Here is a 24,219-nt window from a genome sequence, read left to right as displayed (position 1 = left end):
ACGTTTTATTATATTCGTCGGTTTTTGCTGAGACGAACTTGCTGACGTTTCGCCAATCATACTGTTGGATTCTTCAGAGCTTCACTGAAACTGGCTCGCCTTTTACTCTGTACGTGCTTATTGTTTGCGGAGGGCGGAACGGATGACTGATTCCCATATTGATGACAGATAGAGACCTGAGTTGTGGTTAAGATTGTTAGGTTGTTTATAGATTTCTATAGACTCTCGGATTTTGCATTGGTAGAAGTTGGTAAACTCTATACGCCCTAACATACGTTTTACCATTGTGTTGGAAAGTAATAATAACCTTCCATTCTTAGATATTCTTATAAATAGAAAATCAAGCCTAACATTGGGTCATTGTGTTTACAGAAAACCTACGTACACAGACCGATGCCTTAATGCACGGTCACATCACCATCCGGCCCAAAAATCATCGGTTATCAACTCTCTTGTTTACAGAGCCGTAAACTATCTCAGCTCGAGTCACTGATCCCAGAATTAAAACACCTTACCTCTGCTCTTCTCTCTAATAATTTCCACATTAAAGATATTAAGTGTTCCATCAAAAAATACACTTCACCGCAATCTTCCAATAGGAATGAGGCCGAAAGCAATCCTACACGTGCCACTACCCTACATTCAAAACATCACTGACCACATATCAAAGGTCTTAAAGAAGTATAACGTCAAACCAAGATTTACCACTTGTCCAAAAATCTCTCAACATATTAGGTACGTCAAAAACAAAATTCCATTTAAGATGCCAGGAGTTTACAGCAAAGACTATATTGGAGAGACCGGACGAAAAATATCAATTAGGCCCAAAGAACACGAAAGAGCCTTACGACTAAGACTACCAACGAAAAATGCGAGAGTCTATAGAAATCTATAAACAACCTAACAATCTTAACCGCGACTCAGGTCTCTATCTGTCACCAATATGGGAATCAGTCATCCGAGACGGCGTTTTTGCCCCTCATTAAGCTCCGCCCCCTCAAACAATATATAAGCAGGTACAGAGTAATAGGCGAGCCAGTTCTAGTGAAGCTCTGAAGAAACCAACAGGATGATTGGCGAAACGTCAGCAAGTTCGCCTCAGCAAAAACCTACGCATTAGGAATCCAGAAGTTTTGTAAAAAATATTACAGTTGCCTGTGCAAGTTTCTTTTTTAGTAGCTTTAAACAAAGCCATATATTCAGCTTCCATGTTCCATCATATAGTACAATTTTCAAATAATTTAAATCAATATCCTGTTTTCATTACCACCCCAATCAAAATCAACGTAACCTACGAGATACTCATTTACACCTTTAATTATCAAATAATGATACCAATCAATACTATTTATTTCACTCCTAATTAGTTATTTAATATGATTTTATTACTGCGTCCTTCAGATAAAGGGGGTTTTCCGATACCACGAAAAGCAACTATGTAATGCCTATTAAAATTTATGATCACTTGGTAGATTACCATTGATATTTGGAGAATGGTTTGAAAATAAACTGTTGCCAAAACTATCGCCAGATACTGCATTGTGTTGGATAATGCCTCGTATCATTCAGCACAAATGAGATAAATTCCAAATGCTTCTTCAAATAAAGAAGATATTAAAGAATTTCTGTACGAAAATGACTACACAACTTCTGAAATTATTAAAAATAAAACATTTTAATAAAGACTACAAAATCGATTCGATAACACAACAAAACGAACATGAAATATTACATTACCCTCGTAACACCGCACCAAAATTTAATGATAGTAACATAAATAAGCTGGTCTAACTGTGAAAAACGAGTAATATAATGAAGGTAGATAAATTCCTAGGACGGTCCTGGAATGGTTACGATTAAGGGTCTGCTCGGCAGGGCTCGGCACTATATTTCTGGTCGAAGTATAATTATACATTTAATTGTTGAAATCGAAGGTATAGGTTTAGCAGGACAATAAACTGCTTCCCGCATAATGCAACTCAATTATGGTTACTTTTTCTTCAATTGAAGAACGCATCACCCGGTATAAGTAAACAACATGTCCGCTTGTTGTTTCCTACATTGGCCCCATCGAACCGAACGGTTTCGGTTTTCGACCGGTGGCGTTAAATTGCAAAACATCTCGATTTCACATCAACGCTAATGCGGAGAGCGTTATCTGATCAAATATTAAATTTCTCTGAAATCATAATGCCTTAATCCTGAATGTGACCTTAACTGCTGCACGGCGTTTAACCAAAACTCACGTCGAATAGTAATTGTTTCAATGATTTTGTTGACTGGAACTTCTCGGTTTATTAACGATATCGGTTTTATCATTGAAACACTTCTTGACACACACATTTCACTTTAAAGTCAATTCGGTTTTCGTTATAGCAACTTGGCTACGTGTCAAAACGACACCGTTTGTTGTTTACTTTTACTTTCGTTTCGCCTAGTTGGACCGAAGCCAACGTCAATAAATAAAAGCGCAAAAAAAACACCGACCGTTTGGTTTCAAACGCGGATATTTTTTCGTACAAGATATGCTAGTTTATGCGAGTTGATCGTACGAGATGTATATCGAAAGAGATCCTATTTTTGTTCGACGAATGAGTACAAATGGTGTCGGGTACTGTTTATACCAATGAAAATTTATAAAATAACAATTAATTAAATAATTAATAGAATTTTTATTGCATTTTTAAGTATCGGAATTCCAATAAAATTAACTGAACTTTCTTTGGTCTGGTATTCTATAATTGCGTTTGAGGATTTTCTTTAAAACCTTTTTTTTACCCATAAAATTACGATTTTCTCTAAAAGTGTTGAATGCCGATATACAGGGTGTTTAAAAATTACGGGGCAATATTTAAAGTGATGATTCTGCAGATTCCATCCCCATAAATACAGATCCCGAAAAGTTTTTTGCAACTGATAAAAATGTACGCTACTGACTTTAATTTAATTTAGATTCGATTTAATCGTGATTTAGCCTTTATCACTACAAAAAAATGCTGCTAAATATAAAACAAATCCCTAAGAAGATATTTGAAGTTTTCTATGTTAATTGGACTGGATTTTTTGTAGTTTTTAGTTTCGGTTAGTTTTTTAGTTTTTAGTTAGTATGTAGTAGCTTATAAATTTTATTGATAAAAATGTACGCCACTGATTTAATTTCGAGATAGAGCGAGTAAAACCACTACTTTTCCGTCTCTTGATTTTTTCTCATATCTTGCTTCGTTTACGAGATAAAAATAAACTATTTTACTGCACGTCCATTTATCATAAAAATATTTTCAGTATAGTTCGTCAGCCAATTAGGTGAACAACAACAACTACAACAGTTTTTGTTGTAATTTTTTTGTATGATAAATATTACGTTGTTTTTAATCGAATTTTTGCAATTATTGGTATGCTGAAGAATGTTTTTTTTTTTGCTAAATTCAATGTGTTGTACATTTTATCTAATTAAAAAAAAATATTAATAATAAAATTTAATTAAAATTTTTGAAACAATGTCCCTGTTTAATTTTAATTTAGTTAGGGCCAAATCAGCTTATATTTAAAACAATAATTTAAAAATAACACCCTGTATCTTGGAAACAATCCATTTCCGGACCTACATTTATTCCCTTAAATATTGCCGCGGCTGTCTGAAACACCCTGTATTACATAGAGTAATTACATATTCTCTATAACATTTAAAACAATCTGTACCAAAAATATAGTGTCTCATTTAAAAATCTAACCTAATGAATGTTAATATTCAATATGGCACCCATGAGAAATTTCAAATATCTATCTATGGTGTATCTCTAAAATAACTGAAAAAAAAATATTTTCTTCTATGTCATGTTGTTCTCCTTAAAAAAGTGTTTCAGTAATGATTGATTCACTGTTTTTTTCAGAAATGGTTCACACTGGAATGTTAAGTTTTCCATAAAATTTCCGATGACCTTATGCTATTCCATCTTTAAGACATACTGTATAAACCTTTTTTTCAGTGGAACACTTTGTATGTCTTATTATTAACTGTTCGAAAATATATAACAAATAGAAGTCATTTCAAATATCATTTTCAATTTCATATCTTTAATTTTACTTTCTTTTTTGAGTAGGCCATGGGAAAAACAGTTTTTTTTACTTAAATTGCGTAATATATTACAAAAAGTTACTAAGCTATAAAATAAACTTGTGTGTGTATGTGTGCAATATTAAATGCGCATTAACAGTATACCCTTATTATATCGAATTTCTCATGGCAGCAGAATATTTAACTTCTAAAGTATATTAGGAAAACCGAGATCTTTTCAGAAGCTAATAGCAGGCCTAATAAAAGAAGAAGAAAACTGACTACGCCACTGAATCCTTCCTATAAAAAGTCTATGCGGACCAGTTTTTACCTTTTCGCTAAGCGAACTACAAGATTGTATCTAAAAATCCCAGTTAGCTATGACATTTCAGTTTGTATAAGCTTTCGTTTTATGAAAAAGTAGCCTTGGGTCACGAAAACAGCAAAGGTCCAGCTTTATTTGTAAGGGTAATAAGCTATACCCAGTAAACCCATCAAAAACTGAACAACACTTTAACTGTACCTTCTTGTCAGCTTCTGCTACTAATGGAACATCAGTCCCCATTTTAGTATATAGGAAAGAAAAGAAATAAAATGTTTTTTCTTTAATGGCAAAATAATATGTATACTAAAAATTTTCCCATAAAAATATAAAACTTTTATTTAAAATGTAAAGTTCAAATAGAAATGAGTCCGTGTAGTCATTTTTTAGTGACTTTCTTTCTGCAACATTTAGATTTTTCCAGGACTGGACTCGGAATAACTGAAGAATTTCAAAGTAGGTGTTTTGATACAATTGACGATACAAATTTTGGATAAAATTTATTCCCATGAATTCGAAAAGAAACATAAAATTTTCTAAAAAAATAATCTTTCATTTCGGTTCTCTCATATGTAGTTATAAGTAACCCTAGACACAACATGCCATGCAAAAATGTGCACATAAACAAAGTTTAATGAGAAATGTCAATGTGTTATAATTAAGTTTAATTCGTCTGATCTACGCGTACTATTATTCATATCTCGCGCCAACAACTTTATTAATACTAACGTGTGTCTGACTTTTACGGTCTCTTAACCTCGTTTAAATTGACCGAAACGCAGACTAATGTTTTTTATTACATAACAATGTGTATAAATGACGAATAACAACGTCATACTTCTTTAACCTTATGCTAATTTGTTGAGGCTATTAAGATAAATGGACCTGGATACGTAGTTTTGCGTCTAAATATGTGTCGGCAAAGCGGGCAAGTTCAAAGTATAAAATATACGCCGAAATGTATTATTTCAATCTTGATTTTAAGCCAGAAAAGTCCTCGAAAGTATGCCCAAGAGCCGTGGAAAGGATAAAAAGAGAAACCGTCTATTTAATACGTTTTTACACAGGTCGACCTGCACTGTCAAAATGTCAAAATCCAAAACCTGAAAAATGTCTAAGCGGTGCGAGATCCGAATGTAATTAGAGCGAATTTTAAACATAACATACTTAAAAAGTAGCCTTTGGACGAACTCAACAATTGATTATGGAGGTTATATAATTGAACCAATATCCAACTTATACATTACATAGGGGCAATACAACAGTTTAATGGAGGTATATGAAAAAGATTGCTTTCGAAAAATCGTCGATGAGCGGGGCGAGTTCATCGCAAATAACGCGAACCAGCAGAGGGATGCATTGTTTTTCTATCATGCTCCTGCGGACCACTATGGAACTTTCGCAAAATTGATGTAATTTGATTGCGAATACATCCTGTATAAAGTGTCCTTCACATCTCGTCGAACTTCAAAGTTACGGCACACTTCGGTAAATATTAAAATTTGTAATGGTAATTGCAATTTAAAATTATATTTATTCAAATATCTCGCGTCCCCTGTATTATAGACGAAACCTTAAACTCTCTCTCTCTCGACACGGTTTACGATACTGTTCATATCAAATTATCACATCTTTAAAAGTTTTTCATGTATCTTTAATAATTCATCCACAAATGCGGAAATTTCTAGGATCTGTTAGAATTTTTTGTTCGGAATAGAGGATATAACCCTGGATCTTCTTAGTTTCCTGGTATACGATTTTTTCCAATGGTGTAGACCCTTGAACACGCGATTTTTATTTTTTTTAAATACTTCCCGACCCCCTAGCCCACCCATTTTGAATAGGTTGCGACACGTATGTGCCAAATATGAAGTCGATTGCTTCAAATTTCTAATAAATTCTGTTCTATATATAAAGTTCTATTCTATTCTATTCTATAAAGAAACTCACGTGGTCCAGAGACACTCCACGCACGCTAGATCGATATATAATACAGGATTTGACAGAAGGGAGTAGATAAAACATTTTGCTGCATCTCGCAGATCCGTACTTAGCGACTATAGCAAAGGTACAAAAAAAATCCCGTCGCTTTCCGTGGAGTTCATCATACCGATGATGGCGTTTTACGAAATTTTATGAGCCATTCCTTAGCCTTCCTTCTTACTTGAACTTTCAACTACTTTCGATGAGCTTGGAGTTAAAAATTTCTTGTCCATTCGATGGCGGAAATCGATTTAAAGTTTAAACGATTCTCACAAATTCTTTAACGCGCACTTTTGCTTGCTGAATGTTCCGTTAGATGGTAAAACGTTATATCGGCAATAATGAGTCGGATAACGGCCACATTAACGAAATTGTTATGGGTTTTGCGCATTGCTAGCTAATCGCGTAAATTGGATATTAATGTTTGTTAAATATTACGGGACACGTAAGTAAAATGCCGAAATTCATAACGAATGGGTAATTTCTACGATATCGGTTTACCTCTCGTGACGTAATCGGTCCCCCAATTATACACGCTCGCTTTAAATTTTCGAAAAGCAATAGCAAATAATACGTGGCTTATCGCGTTTGGCCGGATTACTATTATGTTGGTTTTAATTAGTTTACGAAAAATGCCGTTTTTTTTTTCGCAATTTAACTGCCCAATGTATATATATTTTACTTGTCGCCGTTTTGGATTATGGCACGCCACTTTATTCTGCGGCGATTGTGCTGATTGCAAAAAACGAACTAACTTCCAGACATGTACTGGATAAATGACTGTACGGCGCGTTCTTTTTTTTTTGTTTGTTTTTAGAGATGTCAAGGTAAACAAAAAAAAACAAAATGTAGGGTTCGTGGCCAAGTTTTTTTCCAAGTGACGTATAAAACAAAAACTATCGATTTTCTGACATCATATTTTTTCAATGGAGCACCCTGTATATTATATATGTGTTTAATAGAATATCTTACTCCGATTACAACGATATAACATACTTTATATATCTATTTTTATATCATTTCAAAGAGTGCCCTGACTGACAAATAAAAATATGTTTATGTTTGATATATTAGTAAACAACATTATTGTTAAAATGGTTTTTTGTCAATTTAGCATCCATGAAAGGAGTGATATACTTCGAGTATACTTTCTGAATAATAATAGAATAATTACTAGAGGATATGAAGAGACAGGTATTTTTCGGTGATCAATCCACTCAGTTTTAAAAGACTATAAATATTAATCCATTTAAATTTCGTAAAACTCAAAAACCAAGTGCAGAACTATGTCAAAGGAGGATGCAGTTTAGTTTGGATTTTTCTAAATAGACATAATTAGAATAATAACTTTTTGAAAAACATTTTATGGACTGATGAAAGTTCTTTCATTACAAGAAAGGGTTATAATATAAAAAATTGGCGATATTAGTCTATAAATAATCCTAGATGTGAGAGAGACATAAGCCCCACACGGTTCGGTTTCAGATAGGGTTTTGGTTGGTTTTGGCACTTTATAGCTTAACTGCTCTACTTCAGAAATGCAGAGACCAGCAAAAAGATGTCTTCCTATACTTTATAGATTACGACAAGCCGTTCAACTTTGTCAACCATTCAGAATTAGTAAGAGTGCTCCAAGAATGTTCGATAGATGAGAATGATCTTAAAATCATAAAGAAGGAAGAAGAAGATGGAATCAAAACCAACGGACATACTGTTAATAATCCTCTCTAAGCTGATGATGCAGTCATAATAGCCGACAGCCAACTACGACTAATAGATAGAATAAATACTTAAGGAGAACGACTGGGATTGAAACTCGAGACGAAGGCAATGGTGGTTAGCAGAACAACAACATCCAAAAGGTTCCCAAGTTCAGATATTTCGGTAGTCTGATAACTGAAGATCTAGATCCAGGCTTAGAGATTCGTAGCAGGATCTAGCAAACCAGAACAGCATTCGTTAATGTGAGAACCTTGCTAAGCAACAGCCGACTTAACGATTCGATATCGCTTTGTAAAGTGTTACATTTAATCCATATTGCTAGATGGTGTAGAAATCGATTGAAAATCGATTTGAAATGTGGATATTTAGAAAACTACTCAAAATTCCGTGGACCAATCACACAACAAATGTAGAAAGTATTAAATCGAATGGGCCGAGAAAGAGAATTGTTGGCAACAAAAAAAAAACTGCCTATCTGGGTCATATATTTCGAAATTCGCACTCATGGCTAAAAAACATAAGGGATTGGACAAATGTATGCCAGAATTGTCGCCAACATCTCCTAATTCGATAAGGCACCTTAAGAAGAAGAACAAAAATAAAAACCCAGGGGTGGTGGTGTGGTGTCATAGATGGGCATATTTTGGGTCCGATATTTATAGATCCTAAATTAAGCCCTAAATATATCAGCGCTGATTATATGGCAGCAAGACGGTGCCCCTCCTCACAATTTCTTAACATGGAATATCCAAGGGGTTGGATGGAGAACGGCGGAACTATGGATTGGCCAGCCAACAGCCCTGACTTAACTTTAATGGATTTTATTCTTTTGGAGACACATACCAAATTACGTGCACGTACACTCCTTGTAATAATGTCCTGGAACTTTGACAAAGGATTTCAGAGGCAATCAATCATTTAAGAGACAATCCGGAAACGTTACTAAGTGCAAGACATCATACAATAAGAGTGTATGAGAAATGTGTTCAGGAAAATGGTGGTCACATACAGCAGAGTGGACGAGTGGACTAAAATATAAAGCGTGTTGCATTATTGTGATCGGAATAAGATATTCTATGAAACACATATATAATATGCAAATGCAATTTAAAAAAATATGATGTAGGTTTATACGTCAGAAAATTGATAGTGTTTTGTTTTATACGTCGCTGGGAAAACAACATGGCTACTAACCCTACATTTTGTGTTTTTGTTTATCTTGATATCTGTAAAAACAAAAATGTTACAGCCAATTAAAATGTTACCAAGATAAATTGAACGCACGGCCCGACTGCCTAATTTGTTGTCTAACGCACTCTTATCTTTTCCAGCGCCCTACCGCACGGCAATGCCTATCCTAGGAAATGGCGGCGGCCGGTTCGTCACCAAAGTACTCACCATGCTGGTACTGTGGTGTCTGCTAATTTACACGGTCTTCCAGTTTCGAGAGATTAAGCTCGATGTTCCCATGTCGCACCTTCACAGGAACATTCTACAGAAAAGGTAAGGTTAGGTTCTCACTTCTACTTCTGTTTTATTTTAGTAAATACCAATTCAGGTTAGATATATTGACGAGACATACGGATTCGACTACCGAAAACATCGACTTGGAGCCGTCAGTCGACAAAAGTCCGTCTTTGTCGGAAGACAATCTGATTGAGGACATACAAAAACGGATGCCTAATTTGCCCATAGTGTACTGGAACCAGAACAAGAACAAACCCATGGGATTAAACAACACTTGCGCCAGGTTAGACGCCAGTCATAACTAGTGTTGCCAACCGTACTGTAATAAATAGTATCAATGTACTATATGCTTTTAAAAAAATATGTGGCGCCGAACTTTCGTTGCTGGTTTCAGAAAATTTTTTGCCTGGATACTGTGTTGTTATTTTCTCTTTTGATCTTGAAATTTATCTAAAATTACGTTGGCAACCTCAGTCGTAACCCAGCTGACATTTTTCGTAGCTCAAGGTTTTGTTATAAGGTAGAGCATATTTATATCTGGTTTGCAATAAGGAAAGTTAGCTTTTATGACAGTTTTATAGTTTCATCTAACGCCAATGGTTGTTACAAGTTTTATAAGATGCCCAACAAGTACCAAAATACTATAATGATATCCGTAATCAAAACATGTTCAATTATACCTCCATTCAAATTAATGTTCGTGTTTTTATTTTCTTCTGCTACTACTCCATTTTCTTTCAGTATATGATAACAATCTCTGTTTTGCAACTTTAATTATTTGGTCCACAAAGATGATAAATAACACAGAACTCAATGGTTTTTTGGTGTCTTACATAAACTTTTGGCTACATTAATTAACTTATGACCTTTCCTACCTTTAAGCATTTCCAAAAGCAAAAATTTTTGGTACTCTGATAAATACTAAACGTGCTATCTTTTTTCTGTCATGCGACCAGTACACAGGACACATGGTCCTTAATCATCTTCCTTTCCTTGTAATTCTCAAAAGTGTAGGTAGGTATGTGTATAATTGGTATTTTTTGGTATTTTGGTATTTGGTATATTTTTGGTATTTTTTCTTCCAGCCACCCTAATTTTAGCTGTTTTAGAAATTGTGACCCGCTTTCACCCAGGTGTTTAATTATTTAAGTTCTAATTCTACTTCCATTAGCTCTTGCTTGGTAATATTGTCTTCCTCAATCTCTCTTTCTTTTTGTCCACATGCTGTGTCTTTTTCATTCTCTTCTTTATAGCTTTATTGTTCTTCACTCTCTTATTTTCTCTCGGCCTTTTTATCACCCTAAAAAACAGTTTAAAGTTTTATAATATAAATAATAAATAATATAAAAATTAGGTGTTTTTACTATAATATACCAAATATTAACGTGTTATTATGCACATGTTTACAATATGGTATTTTATGATAGCGAGTAGTATCTTAAAAGTCGTTTTACAACAACAAAACCGAACTACAAAATATAAATCATTCTAACAATACAAGAAATAGAGAAAAGAGAAGTGTGGTAACACATAATAGTAAAAAATAAATAGGCCAAAGATTTTACACATTTTTACAGGGTTATTTTTATAATTTCCTAGATAAAGATTTATGAGATATTTCTAATGTAAACATCATTAAGTGCTTTTAAAAACAGGTACTCTATCTGTAAGCCTCGAAGCAATAAATAAAAATGCATATAAATGCATAAGGGCAAGAAATAAACGAATATTAGAAAAAAATATGTATATATACAAGAAAAAAAATTAATTAATATTTGTTTGTTCAGAAATACGCAACAGGGTAAATTTATGAAATGTGATCCCGCACAACTTAAGAGTTTTAGGGAGAGTTTTCATTTGTTTATTTTGTAGATATACTTTAAATGTGATGTATTATTTTTAATTTATAGTACTGAATAAGCAGTTAAGTTATAATTATTATTATATGGGACTAAAAGTTTTTCGCTAAAAAGAACCTTGATAGGTTGATAGGATTTTACGTTTTATAAAAGAAGTAATATAAACGTACCCAATAGACAACAAAAAAATATTCGTTTTGGAAGTTTGTGCCATTTTCGGATCGAAGCGACCATATTTTGCAGGTTTCCGAATTTGTTGGACATCGAATTCAACAACATCTACTGGCAAACCCTGCACACTAGCAACGGCACCTTCCAGCTGTACGGGGCTTATTTGGATAGGCGGAAAAATAACAGACTGGGACCCACGGTCAGGATTTTGGGCATGATCGATCGAATCGAACCGACAGTGACGACTTACTGTCAGTTCTGGTTCGACGGGAAAAAGGATCCCGTGATCACAAAGAGTTTCGAGTACAAGTATATCTGGTGAGTCACCGTTTAAGCCATTTTAATCTCTTTAAACAGAGACAATGTATGGACAGCCAAACCTCAAAATTGTCAAAATTTCTGAGATCTTAAATTTCCGCTTCAAATGTTTCCGGGTTTCATAAGTTCTATATTTCGTAACATCGAAACTGTGCTGCCATCTATCCAATGGGCGGCGAAACTGGATCCGAATTCTTTGATTACCTAGAGGGAAATCTGTACTTGATATTTTGACATATCCAATCTGCTCCGGGAGACGGAGGATAGTGAACTTACGTATTCCTTCTACTTATATCGGTAGAAAAATAATAAGAAAGCTCTCCAGCTAATCCCTGTTATTTATACAGGGTTTCTAAGATGTTTAAATAACAGGTATAGTAGGTTGCAGGTTTTAATTGGGTCTCCTCTTATAAAGCAGTCTCTCAGTGTTGCAAGGTAGCTTTGTAAGCTTTCTTATAGACTCTCCATCAGTTCCACGTCTTTTACTTGCGTTTTGGTATAATGCGGAGATCGTTAATAAGATAAGAGAGATAATAATAACAATAAACTGGTTAAGTTCAACTTCCTTAGAAGATTTTTATGAATATTTGTAACATTGAACCAACGTGTTTAGAAAACTATTTAAAACCGAAGAAGAGATAATCTGATAATTTACCATAATCTTAAAAGGCGTTCCTTAAAATTTCTTACAATTTCTTTACTTTTATTTCCAAATAATAACATCTGCAAGTTGGTGGTAATTTAATTTTGGTACCAGGATTTAAAACTTCACTATTGATGGCTTCTACTAAATTTAAGAAAAGTAAACTGAGAACAGAATAGGTCCCAGAGTACTCCCCTGGGGAAAATCCCTCTCCAAAACAATCGAATCTGACTAAGAATTTCCTATAACCACCCTTTGGTGTGTCTGAGGATGAAAGTACTTCAGCTTAGCTAAAAGGTGCCACGGTGTCCACCGTTTTGCTATAGTCCGAAAGTCAAGAGTTTAATTTTATCTTTAAACTTTAATTAGCTGCTCTCACCAACTCATCAGTAACATAAAGCAAGGCAGAAATACTGCTGTGAATCGAAAACCTTACCGAATTTCTGGTAGCATTTTGTTATCGCATAAAATCTGCACAAGTTGTTTAGCCGCCATTTTCCAACAACCTTTGACACTCTTTCTTTATGACGGGTATAACTTTAGCTTGGTTCCAACGGACAGGAAAAACCCTAGGCAAAGGGCACTTATTAAAAACAGAAGTGATATCGATAGACTAAGTACGAAGAGGTCAAAAAAACCATTTTGATATCTATGTTCTATAGATTTTACATTTCCATTTCCTGCATTATTAGTGTCTGCTAGCCCCACCCGTTCTGTTGTTCCTTTTAGTTTCTGGTCAAATAAAACACAGACCACAACCAAAAGGCACAGAATACAAAATAGACATTGCCAACTTAAGTCTAAGATATAAAATCATAATTTAGCAGTTATAATGTGTAGTTTTGACGCAACACGGAAAATGAATACCCATTTTCAATTTTCAGGTACAAAAAATGGGGCAACTATAAACAGGGCATCTATCAGCCGTATTTGACAGCCTGCGTCATACCCCAAAACTACAAAACCAAAGTGCCCCAGTCCATTTCGCTGGTCGAGAAACAATGCGACAACGCCACAAACAATTTGAAAGTCATTCATAGCGAGCCCAAAACCAAAAAGGACTTTGCAGTCTGCGTGAAGGTAAGATGAATACTCAAGTTTCGGAAGGTAATATTGAAAAAATCCATACTCAGAACCATGTAGCATTTCTGAAGTGATCGTAATTGATCGTAACTGGAACTATTCTGCAACACAAGCATTATAAATGGATAGGAAAAGACCAAAATTCTAGTCAGCAGATTTTACAGAAATCTATAGAGCAAAAATCGCAATGGAAATAGGTTTTATTATTCGATTGTAAATAACCCTGGTAAATGAACAGATGAAATTGGCCCGGAATGTAATTGTTGTAAACCAATCTTCACGAGACAAATGATGATATAAAACTAACCATAACAATGAACAAAACAATACACAAAACGCATATGATTATTAAACACATCAAACAACACAAATTGCAGAGATGATGATGAACAGCCAGGTTAAAAATATATTATAGTCCGGAGCGGAGGGACGAAATGGTTAGTTCTGAAAAATATCTAGCCGGACAATTCTTATCTAAGCTTTCGTCAAATAGAGCGCCCTTTTTAGAAACGGCATTTTCTTGCATAGGAACCCATGACGTCACAGCGTACTTAATTGTGATTAGCAGGTTAATCTAGGTTTGTTTTTAATTTGTCAGCTGTTTGGTCGTTTATTTTTTTATGGAGTAAAATCAAACAAAATAACCTGAACAATGATTTGATTATTATTATTATTATTTTAAGTTGTTATGTTTTCATTTTTGTATCGTTCTTATAGTGGATATAATACATATTACGCATTAAATTGGGTAATCCTGCAGTTCAACTATTTAGTAGATGGGGAAATTTTAACTGCAGTCACCAAATGTCATCGATTTGCCGCAGGAGATACTTTTGTGCTAGCGAGTTTTTTAGTTGTAAGGTTTTCTTAAATTATTGTAACAATGTCACAACAATAGCAATTTTACATGCCAAAACAATGTGTTCATTTTAGGTACATCAGTGGTTGCCACTTCAAAATTATCATGAAAACGTTATTACTTTTGGCAGTAATGTAAAAAATATGAAAAAAATGTAGCAGGCTATATAGAAAATGATAAAGGTTTACCGGAAATCGTATCCCGGTTTAACCTTAATCTTAATTTGACGTCAGTTTAAGCGTAACTTTTTTAAGTCATTTACTCAAGTAAATTCCGGTAAGATCACCAGAAATAACTAGTGAGGACGTAGTATCCGACATTTTGGTTGATAACTGTCAACGGTTTGTTACTGAAAAGCACCTCCATATTTTTTGGGCTTGTTTCAGTTTTGGTGCGTTTTTTAATTATATCAAGCTGTTTAAAAGACTTGGTGATCAATAATGTACTATTTAATTAGTACATTAGTACTTGGTACGTATTTGAATTTTAAATGAAACAACGCATTGGAGTATTTTAATGAAAATGAAAATATAACCTACAATCTAAAATTTTATGGCAGTCTCAAATAAACATATTGGTACTATTAATATTTAGTAATAATAATTTTAATTAACGATTTACACGTTACAAACCATGAAAAGAAATAATCTAATAGATTGCACAAAAGAGCTAAAATGTGTAAACAATAAGAAAAGCAGGATAATTGACAACATATATCCATTAAAATTCATTATTTGTAAGTTATATAATTAGGTAGGTCGTTTCATTTCCGATTCCAAAATTTACAACACAGTTATTGACCAGCACACTATTGATAAATTATCGCGAAATTAATTATACTAAATTGCCGATCAGTTTATTCGGATCTCAAAATTCGACAGTTCTCATAAAGGCTTTTCTTATTATATATTATATAGACAGACCATTTCATGTTTAACCACGGAAAATGTCGTACTCAGGGATTGGATTTCCTTCACGAAGACTTATCCGTTAGGCTGGTGGAGTGGATCGAGCTGCTTCACTTGTTGGGCGCGGACAAGATATTCTTATACGAGCTGCAGGTTCACCCAAACATCACCAAGATCTTAAAACATTACGAACAGGAGGGGAAAGTTCAGGTGACGCCGATAACTCTCGCCGGGTCTCAGCCGAATGCACCCGCCTTCCAGCATTTGTACTTAACGAAGAAAACGAACCACAAGAGACAAAACGAGGTGGTACCGTACAATGATTGTTTCTACAAACATATGTACGAGTATAAGTACATCGCTCTGTTGGACATCGACGAGGTGAGTGGTTCCCATTGTTTCGGCAGAATTTTTGAATATTGGTTCGTTTTTTTTTTAAATTCCAGGTCATTATGCCTCTGGAAGGCGCGACGTGGAAAGATTTGATGGACAAAGTGTTGCCGAAGGCGCTACAAGGCAACAAGGAAGAACGCGCGTCCTACAACGTCCGAAACGTTTACTTTTTGGACGATTTAATACACGACCACGGGTAAGAATGTAACACTCGACGAAGATTTCAAATTCACTGTGTTTTAATAAGTTCTTACCAAATGGAAAAATTTTTATATATTAACTTTAAGGAAAAAAGGTTTTTCCCGTAATACTTCGTAATTTTCTTTCAAAAGTGTTTCCCCATCCTGTTCCGACCCGGCCAATCAGAATCTATTGTTTCATTTGACAGTTCAACCAATGAAAAGGGTTCCCACATAATGCGGACAATTTAAATTTCAAAATACAAGTTAAATGTACCTATGCACGTCATTTCACAAGACAAGTAAATTCTAGTCTTTGTAAAAAAACTTTTTGCTCTATTTATTACGGGGGTGGGGGGTACGATTTTTTTTTATTATCAGTAACTTCAAAACAAATTTGGAGCCGTTTTAAAAACTTTTGCTATGCTATCAACGTTTTTGTAAATGGCGAATGTTTTTATGCATAATTACAAATACGTGCTATTTTCTGTAAAAAAAGCAAGATATTGATTAATCTTTTTTTTTTAATAACAAAAGATAGCCAACTGAGGCCCTAATACTCCAGTGAAAATAATGTCTCTGTTTCCTAACCTACATTTTGAGAAAAAGAATTGAAAACCTGAAAAAATCCAGACTGGGAGATATTTTCCGTATACACGTCGTTATTAAATTTTAATTGTCTTTATTTTTTCTTCCAAAATATTGCTAGTGAGATTTACTTATACTGACCACCTAGGTGTCCTCACGTTATAACCCGTGGTTCATTTGAAGGAGTTAGTTTTCAAGCACGGACCATCCCGTGAAGATATAGCAAACTTTTTTGTTAATTTTGGACCCTGTACTTTGTGAAGACGTCCTAGATGTTCGACATTCTTTTTCAAATTAAATAAAAATTAAAGTTAATAATTAAAATGGTAAGGGGTTGCCCGGATAAGTGACTTGTCCGGATTCTAGAATATTAATTTTATTTGTTAACTTCCAATATGCTTTTTTGAACAGTTAGCTCTATATACCCAACTTTGAGACGATAGTTTATTTTCCATTATTTATGATCATTTATTTAGTGTGCAGAGGTTGTCTATTACAAATGTTGCCCCTTTCTAATTTTTTTATTTTTTGTTTTAGAAAAAAAAGTTAAATGCAAAAGTTCAAAGATTTATATGTGGTTTTAATGTCATACGCCTATTTATATACAAGGGTTTGGCAGTATATATCATATTATAGTTATTTTTTACATTAAGACTAGAATTAGCCAAAAATAAGATGTTCACTTAACTCGTCTTTTATTTAATTATGACAGCTGCAGCATATGCTGTTGATTGAATATTTATTTATTTATTTGTCTGTTTATACATATCCGGTTCGGATTGGGCAACAGCCCAGATCTTCTTACTCTTCCAGATTTTTTTTTGTAGGGGTATTTAAAAAACAAAATTTGTTTTGCTCGGCATGACAATATAGATGGCATTAAATAATTATGTATAAGTTATAGACAAAAATTAAAGAAGCAATTTCACATTTTTTTCAAATAAACAAGGTGATTCTTAAATTTGTGGGAAAGCAAACATATATTTTTAAATAGAATACCCTAGTTATGCAGTGTTTTCGAATATATGATTATTTTTTCGTCAAAAATTTCCTGTGTTTAACACTATATTTGTAAAACATAAATATTGTAAAATGGTCATAAATCCGAAAAAACTCAGTACAGACCATAATAGCTCTACATTGGGTGATTGGATGGAAAAGGAGGTATCTATCAATGTCATAATATACAGTGTGTTCCATTTTAAAATATGTATATTTTAAAATTGTTTTGAATTATTGTTTGGTCTCATTTATAACTTTCGTATTTAACATTTTTCTCTAAAACAAATAATAAAGGAGGTATATTACTTTGACACACTATTTGGACACCCTGTATATTTGTATTTTTTGGTTCTATTTTAATTTTTTCATTTTTTTAATATACAACGAACAAGAAAACGTTATTCTTTTATCTAATGTTGAACAATAATCATAATTAAAGTGCAATGCCAACTAGGTGATGTTTTTATTTTGTGTTAATTCTGACCTTAATGTAAAAAAATACCTATAACGTGTTATATATTTTTGAAATATGCATGAAATGACCTTTCTTTTTATGAAATCGTACAGAACTTCAAATTTAAAAACTATTGTTTATTCTACTATTGCTTCTAGTAGTAATTAAATGCTAGTTATTATTTGTCCTGTAATTGGTGTTAACATTGTTGGGAGTAAATTTAATTTATTTATTTAATATAACTTTAAAATACTGTGCTTTTTTTGTACACCTATATAAATAAATATGTATAATTAATTCTGCGTAATATTATATTCTACTACTTTTGTATTTTTTTTATGAAACATTAAATGAAAATGTAACTAAGAACTATTATTCTTGATTTGTTTTTACTTCAGTTAAATAAAATGTTAAAAATATAATCTTAAGTAAACGTTCTCTTTTCAGGTGGTTTAAAGAAATTCCAAAATATATGCATATGCTGCAGCACGTCTACAGGACCAAAAACTTTACCAAGCCCGGACAATACGTGAAATGCTTCCACAACACCGAAAAAGTGCTCACGTTACACAATCACTTTCCTTTAAGCTGCTTAGCAGGCGGCTGCACCACTTACCCCATAGAGACGACCGATGCGCAGTTGCAGCACTACAGGTGAGCAAACTAAAAACTACAAAAAATCTTTATAAAATTTCTTAATTAAAATGTACGCCACTGACTGAATAGTTTAACGTAGACGAAGCAAGATATCAGAAAAATTCAAGATACGAAAAAGTAGTAGTTTAAGTCTGAGGGAAGTATCGAAATTAAATTGAAGCCGCTATTTAATTTTTATTTGGCCAAGGCCAAATGGGCCCCTTGTCACCAGAAATAAGGCTACCAAATGTGAAACAATTACGTGGGAAGATATTTCAATTATTTTATACACTTACGTGCAAAATTATAGTTTTTTTATGTTGTTGCGAAACTCCCTTTGCTTATCTACTAGCGACAATAAAGCAAAGCAAAATTGCGGAAAATCATTTTATTTAGATTTGCATAGGCCTTCAAAATAGTAGATTCAAATAAAATGTGTTTCCGCAATTTAAATACGATAAAATGGTACGAATAATACTTTGTTGTCGCTAGTAGATAAACAAAGGGGGTTTCGCAACAACATAACCTCAAAAACGTAAGGGCAGTTTTTTTCATTCAATGATCTTAAATGTTGTCGCGTCTTGTTTAAACACCCTGTATAATGATGGAGCTGCTTGCAGGGCCGACTGTGTAAAGACGCTGAAGAAAACGTGCGAGGAGTTTAGGAAAACGTCCGTGATGGACACGACCATATGGAAGTACAAGGAGCCGTTGATATCGCGGGTCAGCTCGACGCTGCGCAAATTGGGCTTCTTTAGTAATAGCGATATAAGTAATAACGCGGTAAGAAAAAGGTAATAGTAATTGGCGGAAAAACTGCGATCAGTGTATAGACCCAAGATCCGTAAACACAATAGATTACCGCGTCGATACTAGGCGGTGACATCACTCGGCGACCCAGCACTGGGATTCCGATTTTGCCGATATCGCTAGCGGTTTCTTAGGTAACAGCGATGGAAATTGAAATCAGAAATGGGGATTTTAGATATTTTAATCGAACAGCGATGGAAAGGAAAATCGACTATCAAAAGTTGGGGATTTTGGATTTTTTAATCGTTTAATGTTGAAACTGATTGTCGATTGTCATATCGTTTCTCTCATTAAATAGTACTTTATCTGTATCGGAATATACAAGAGTTGGTATATAATATTTTCTTAATTTTCTTATGTTAGGTTAACCTAGTCGTAATAAAAATATTATGCAATACCGAACATGCATTTACCATGCAACTAACAACGTATAGATCGCATGTTAGTCTTTTGTCACATCTACACACATCTAAATCTTGCTTCAGGAAACCCAATGCATCGCTCGAAGCATGTTCTTGTCAGTATATGCTGGTTATCTTGTCCCAGGCGTACCAAGATAAGCATTTCTTGGGGGGGGGGGGGGTTATCAGGTATGAATTCTGTGGATATCCCGAGTCCCCTAGCTTTTTGGTTACCTAGAAAAAAATATTATTGTATGGAAAATCTAAAAAACGCTACAATTAAATTGAAACTATTCAACACAAACGACTTAATTATTATGTTTAAAACCTACCTGCATTGTATCTTGTTTCCATTTCGTCCATGCTATTTCTAATCAATAAATCATGAGCATTTAAAATGTCATCATTTCGATCTCAGATCTGTTAAAATTTGGAGATTTGAAATAATTTGCCATTGCACTTTGTTATCGAACTAAACAACCAACATTTTTTACCTTTACCTTTAACCAAGGAATAAAAAAAATGTTCATTTATATCAGTTAACTTAATGTATTGACCAATGTAATTGCTGTTTCTCATTTAGCTTCACATAAAATTACAAATATAACATTAGCAAGCAACACTTTACTGTGAGAAGTGAAACCATCGGAGAATATATTCACAAATTGTGTTTACGTATCTTGGTATAGACAGGCAAATCTCTCCGATTGCCAAGTTGTTAAATATATATGTCTTCTTTGAATTTTCTAGGTCCCTTGTTACTATTATTATTATTACTATTATTATTTATTTCGCCCGAAATTATTTCTTCGACGGACTTTAGATTTAGTTTTGTTTAAATTTTCGCCAACATCTTCCCGAACTTAAAACTTGAGTCCTTTTATCCTAAGCGAAATACTGACTGTTATTTTTATTTTAGGTAAAATTTATTTTTAGTTTATTTGTGATATAGTTTTGTGTGAATTGCGCCGCAGTGTTTGGCGGGGTAAAATAGAATTACAGGTTGTCAAAAAAAAAATCTGCTTTGCCGATGAATGTTTCGTTCAATGTTTTTTGGTATTTTTAGTAAAACCCAACCCCAGAGGACGTAAAAAAATCTCAAACTTTCTTGTTTAAAGTTTTTTTACAAACTCGGGGAACATTTTTTTTTTCTTTAATACATTTGTTTATGTATAGAAATAACTCTATATAAAATAAAGAACACTTTAAGTTATCAATGCCAATATACTTTAAAATCAGTGTTTAAAAAACGTCTTTTTTGTTTTTTATGTTGAATAATTAACATTTTATTTGATATACCATTTGAATTTTAAAAACTAGAAAACTCTAAACTGATTACAATATTATATTGGTTTAAAACTAGTGGCTAAATGTTCTATGAACATACCGTTTAGCTTTAACATCCCAAACCTTAGGAAAAAAAAGTTTCAATCTTTTTGGTCACAATCTAATAAAAACAATTCTAGACCAAAACTAAAAGTTACTAAATAGTAACGGATTTATTTGCTTCTTTGAACGACTCGTCATACGGCAAAAGTTTTGGGGATCGCCTGAGTCCGGTCTTGGACAAACCTAACCTTTAAAAAAGAAAGCCACTTAAGTTTAAACTTAATTTGCATATCGCCTACAAAGCTGGAAAAAAACTATATACTAACTTAATAAAGTTAACCATAGCCCGCAAAAGGAAGTAAATTCAGCTAATAAAGAAGTTTTTGAAAATCTGCACAATAGTAAAACGAACTTTAGTAACCTCATTTTTCGTAAGAAGTTTTGTTTTGAATGGTAACAAAATGACCGCTTAAACTCGGCCGTTGGATATTCGACCCCCGTCAAGCACTGTAGACGTGCGTTTCGTACGAACAGATGGATAATCGTTAAGCTCAAAGAAGTGCCTTTCCATAAAAAAATTACATTCCATACCGACACGTGCCTCCGAAATTGAATTTGAACATACATATCGGTCTGGATCAGAACTGCGTTTATGAGATCCTATTAGATTCGACAATTTATGTTTAGGATTTGTCGTTTTGCTCAATGTAGATGTGGGTCGTCAAAAAGTGAGGAAATTGGATTTAATCCATCTGTATACATGTCGTGTATATAGTAATTAAGAGTAGTCAAACTATTGGACCACAATTTCTCAATAAATTCTTGTACATAGTGAAATATTGGCCACTTTACACACATCTGGTGATTTTTAGTCGATACACTTTTGGTTGCTTAGTTTAACGCATCGGGTTTGAATTTTCACTGTATATAATTCCATATAGGGTTTGAAACGAAGGCCGTTAGATGTTGCCATATTTTGCAATATTTAACGGCTCTCATTGTGCTTTTTTATCTTACTTATTTTGTATAGTATTATTATGGGAATCTAGTGTGTCTTTAAATATTATCATATTTGATGAGCAGTAACCATTGTTATAGAAGTGCGAGAAGAAGTATAGTCAAGTCTGTTTCTTCTGCAAATCGTGTCGAGTATTAGCTCGACTTAAAAATCGAAGATTACGGCTGTTAAATTCCGTTAGGACGTAAGACTTACTATTTAAATAACCGATGCCAGTGTATATAGTGTTACTTGCGATAAGTATTTTCCAAATACAGGTAAAGATGTCGTGCCTTAAACTTTTTGATTGAATGCTGTAAAGGTATTATTTATTGTGTTTAATTTATACAAATATACTTACTTAGCGAACAAAAATTTCTTTAAACAATGAACCCCTATAAGCATATGTTAACGACTAGATTTGGAATAACCCCAAACGAGCATTATGTTTTAGTTTTCGCATATTGTTTTTTGATAGTCGACTGTCGAACCGCAAGGACAGATTACAGTCGTTACAAAACTTTGTTTTGTTTTTGAGAGCGTACTCGGATGAACAGTCAACATTGTCGTCTAACTATTGAGGATAATACCAACCGCCAAAAAAAAGTAATCATTCACTATTAACAACCTCGTTGGATGTTGGTAATGGGCGAATGATCATAATGATGTTGCCCAAGTATTTGTGCAACTAATTAGAAGAAGACAGCTAAGCAGTGCATCTAGACAGTGGCCTTCGGCAACGAAAAACAGAGCAAAGGTCATCGTCTAGAACTTTGTTTTGCGAAAAAGAACTGAAAAATGCTTCTAGCAAGTGATTAAAATTAGGATACACGTCGGTCGTTTTGTGAAGCATGGACGCATACAATTTTAGGCAGTCGAGCATGGTTCTCCTTTCTCCGGTAAGTGAAGTAAACATGGAACTTATTTTAATATTTAGGCTCGAACAATGTCAGCCTAATTGTAAAACGACCAGTGCTTTATTTTTTGGACAATAATATCTACTTACTCAGTTAGATTGAAAACAATAACGTTTAATATAGTTCAATTAGAACGCCATGGATTTTTATAATCTCCATATTTTGGTAGTTTTGCAATTAGCGTGACGATGTGTACAAAACTATTGTTATAAATTTGCAGTTTGCTCAGGACTTTGATCCGTGTTTTCAACCTATCGAGTAGGACGACTGCCTTTTTTGGAATTTAAGCTGCTAAAAAAAACGCTTTTTAGCCTTAGGAGTTATTGTGTGTACACGGTGGGGCAGATTAAACATATTTTTCGCACATTTTTTTCATTTTGAAGTTAATTTTGTTTTGATTACAACTGAATGAAACAATAATAATACACTTTTGAATGTTGAAAGTTTCAGTTTCTGTGTGCTGCTAGAGTCAAAACAAAAATCCTTTGCATTGTGAAGTTACCTGAACTGTACTACATATGAACCAAAGTTGCTATTCTTCAAATATACCAGCACCTAGGGAGGTTGGTTTGACCATAAAGAATAACGACATTGAAAAATTGAAAATTATTATTTCATTTAGATCAGAACAAAATGATCTGGGAAATAATGTTAAGCTTATGAGAAAAATATGTTTTTTTTGCAGCACATTGTATTATATGATATTTATTTTTCAATCCCAGATTTAATCTTACCAGATGTCCGTCGTTTAGTTTGAGATTTCTGCTTATCTTTTCATATTCACGCAATGTATGTTATGTTTAGGAGTGAAGACAACCAATTTTTGGAAACGCAGACAAGTCATCAACATAGGATTCCTGGTTGTGCGCATTCTTTGTTCCGCACATAAACGTAAACGACCACTCGTTTATGGTGAATTCGTTTATTATATAAAATAAATTGCATCTAATTAGGATGTGTGTATTTTTGGAACAATAATTTCCTGATAAGCACTTAAACGAATTAATGAGCGATGCGCGCCATCTATTGGTATTTTTCTGAAGTAATTGGTTCAATGTCCCAAAGAAAGGTGGCTCCACAGCTGCGGGTGCGCGCCATAACGCGTACTTCTCTCAACTATTTAG

General features: G+C 33.7%; 1 protein-coding gene across 2 annotated transcripts in view; it reads left to right on the top strand.

The window, feature by feature from the left end:
- LOC132706058 (uncharacterized) overlaps positions 1-24,048 on the top strand; it is a 48,454-nt gene extending 24,406 nt beyond the window's left edge. The window contains exons 2-10 of one of the 2 annotated variants that reach the window (XR_009619546.1): positions 9,413-9,584; positions 9,640-9,831; positions 11,651-11,896; positions 13,424-13,619; positions 15,441-15,770; positions 15,836-15,978; positions 18,453-18,659; positions 19,262-23,077; positions 23,900-24,048. Coding sequence is in view for 1 of the 2 variants with exons in the window: in XM_060677130.1 (XP_060533113.1) it covers positions 9,430-9,584; positions 9,640-9,831; positions 11,651-11,896; positions 13,424-13,619; positions 15,441-15,770; positions 15,836-15,978; positions 18,453-18,659; positions 19,262-19,439 (1,647 nt within the window). In the remaining variant the exon portion in view is untranslated. Of the gene's footprint in view, positions 1-9,412; positions 9,585-9,639; positions 9,832-11,650; positions 11,897-13,423; positions 13,620-15,440; positions 15,771-15,835; positions 15,979-18,452; positions 18,660-19,261 lie in introns of both variants that reach the window. The other variant, XM_060677130.1, reaches the window with a different exon arrangement.
- Positions 24,049-24,219: the final 171 nt, after the last annotated feature.

This window comes from Cylas formicarius, unplaced genomic scaffold, assembly GCF_029955315.1.
Source record: "Cylas formicarius isolate icCylForm1 unplaced genomic scaffold, icCylForm1.1 PGA_scaffold_8__14_contigs__length_24414737, whole genome shotgun sequence".
NCBI classification, from domain to species: domain Eukaryota; kingdom Metazoa; phylum Arthropoda; class Insecta; order Coleoptera; family Brentidae; genus Cylas; species Cylas formicarius.
Note: the sequence above shows the minus strand (reverse complement) of the source record. Positions and strands in the feature narration are given on the sequence as shown.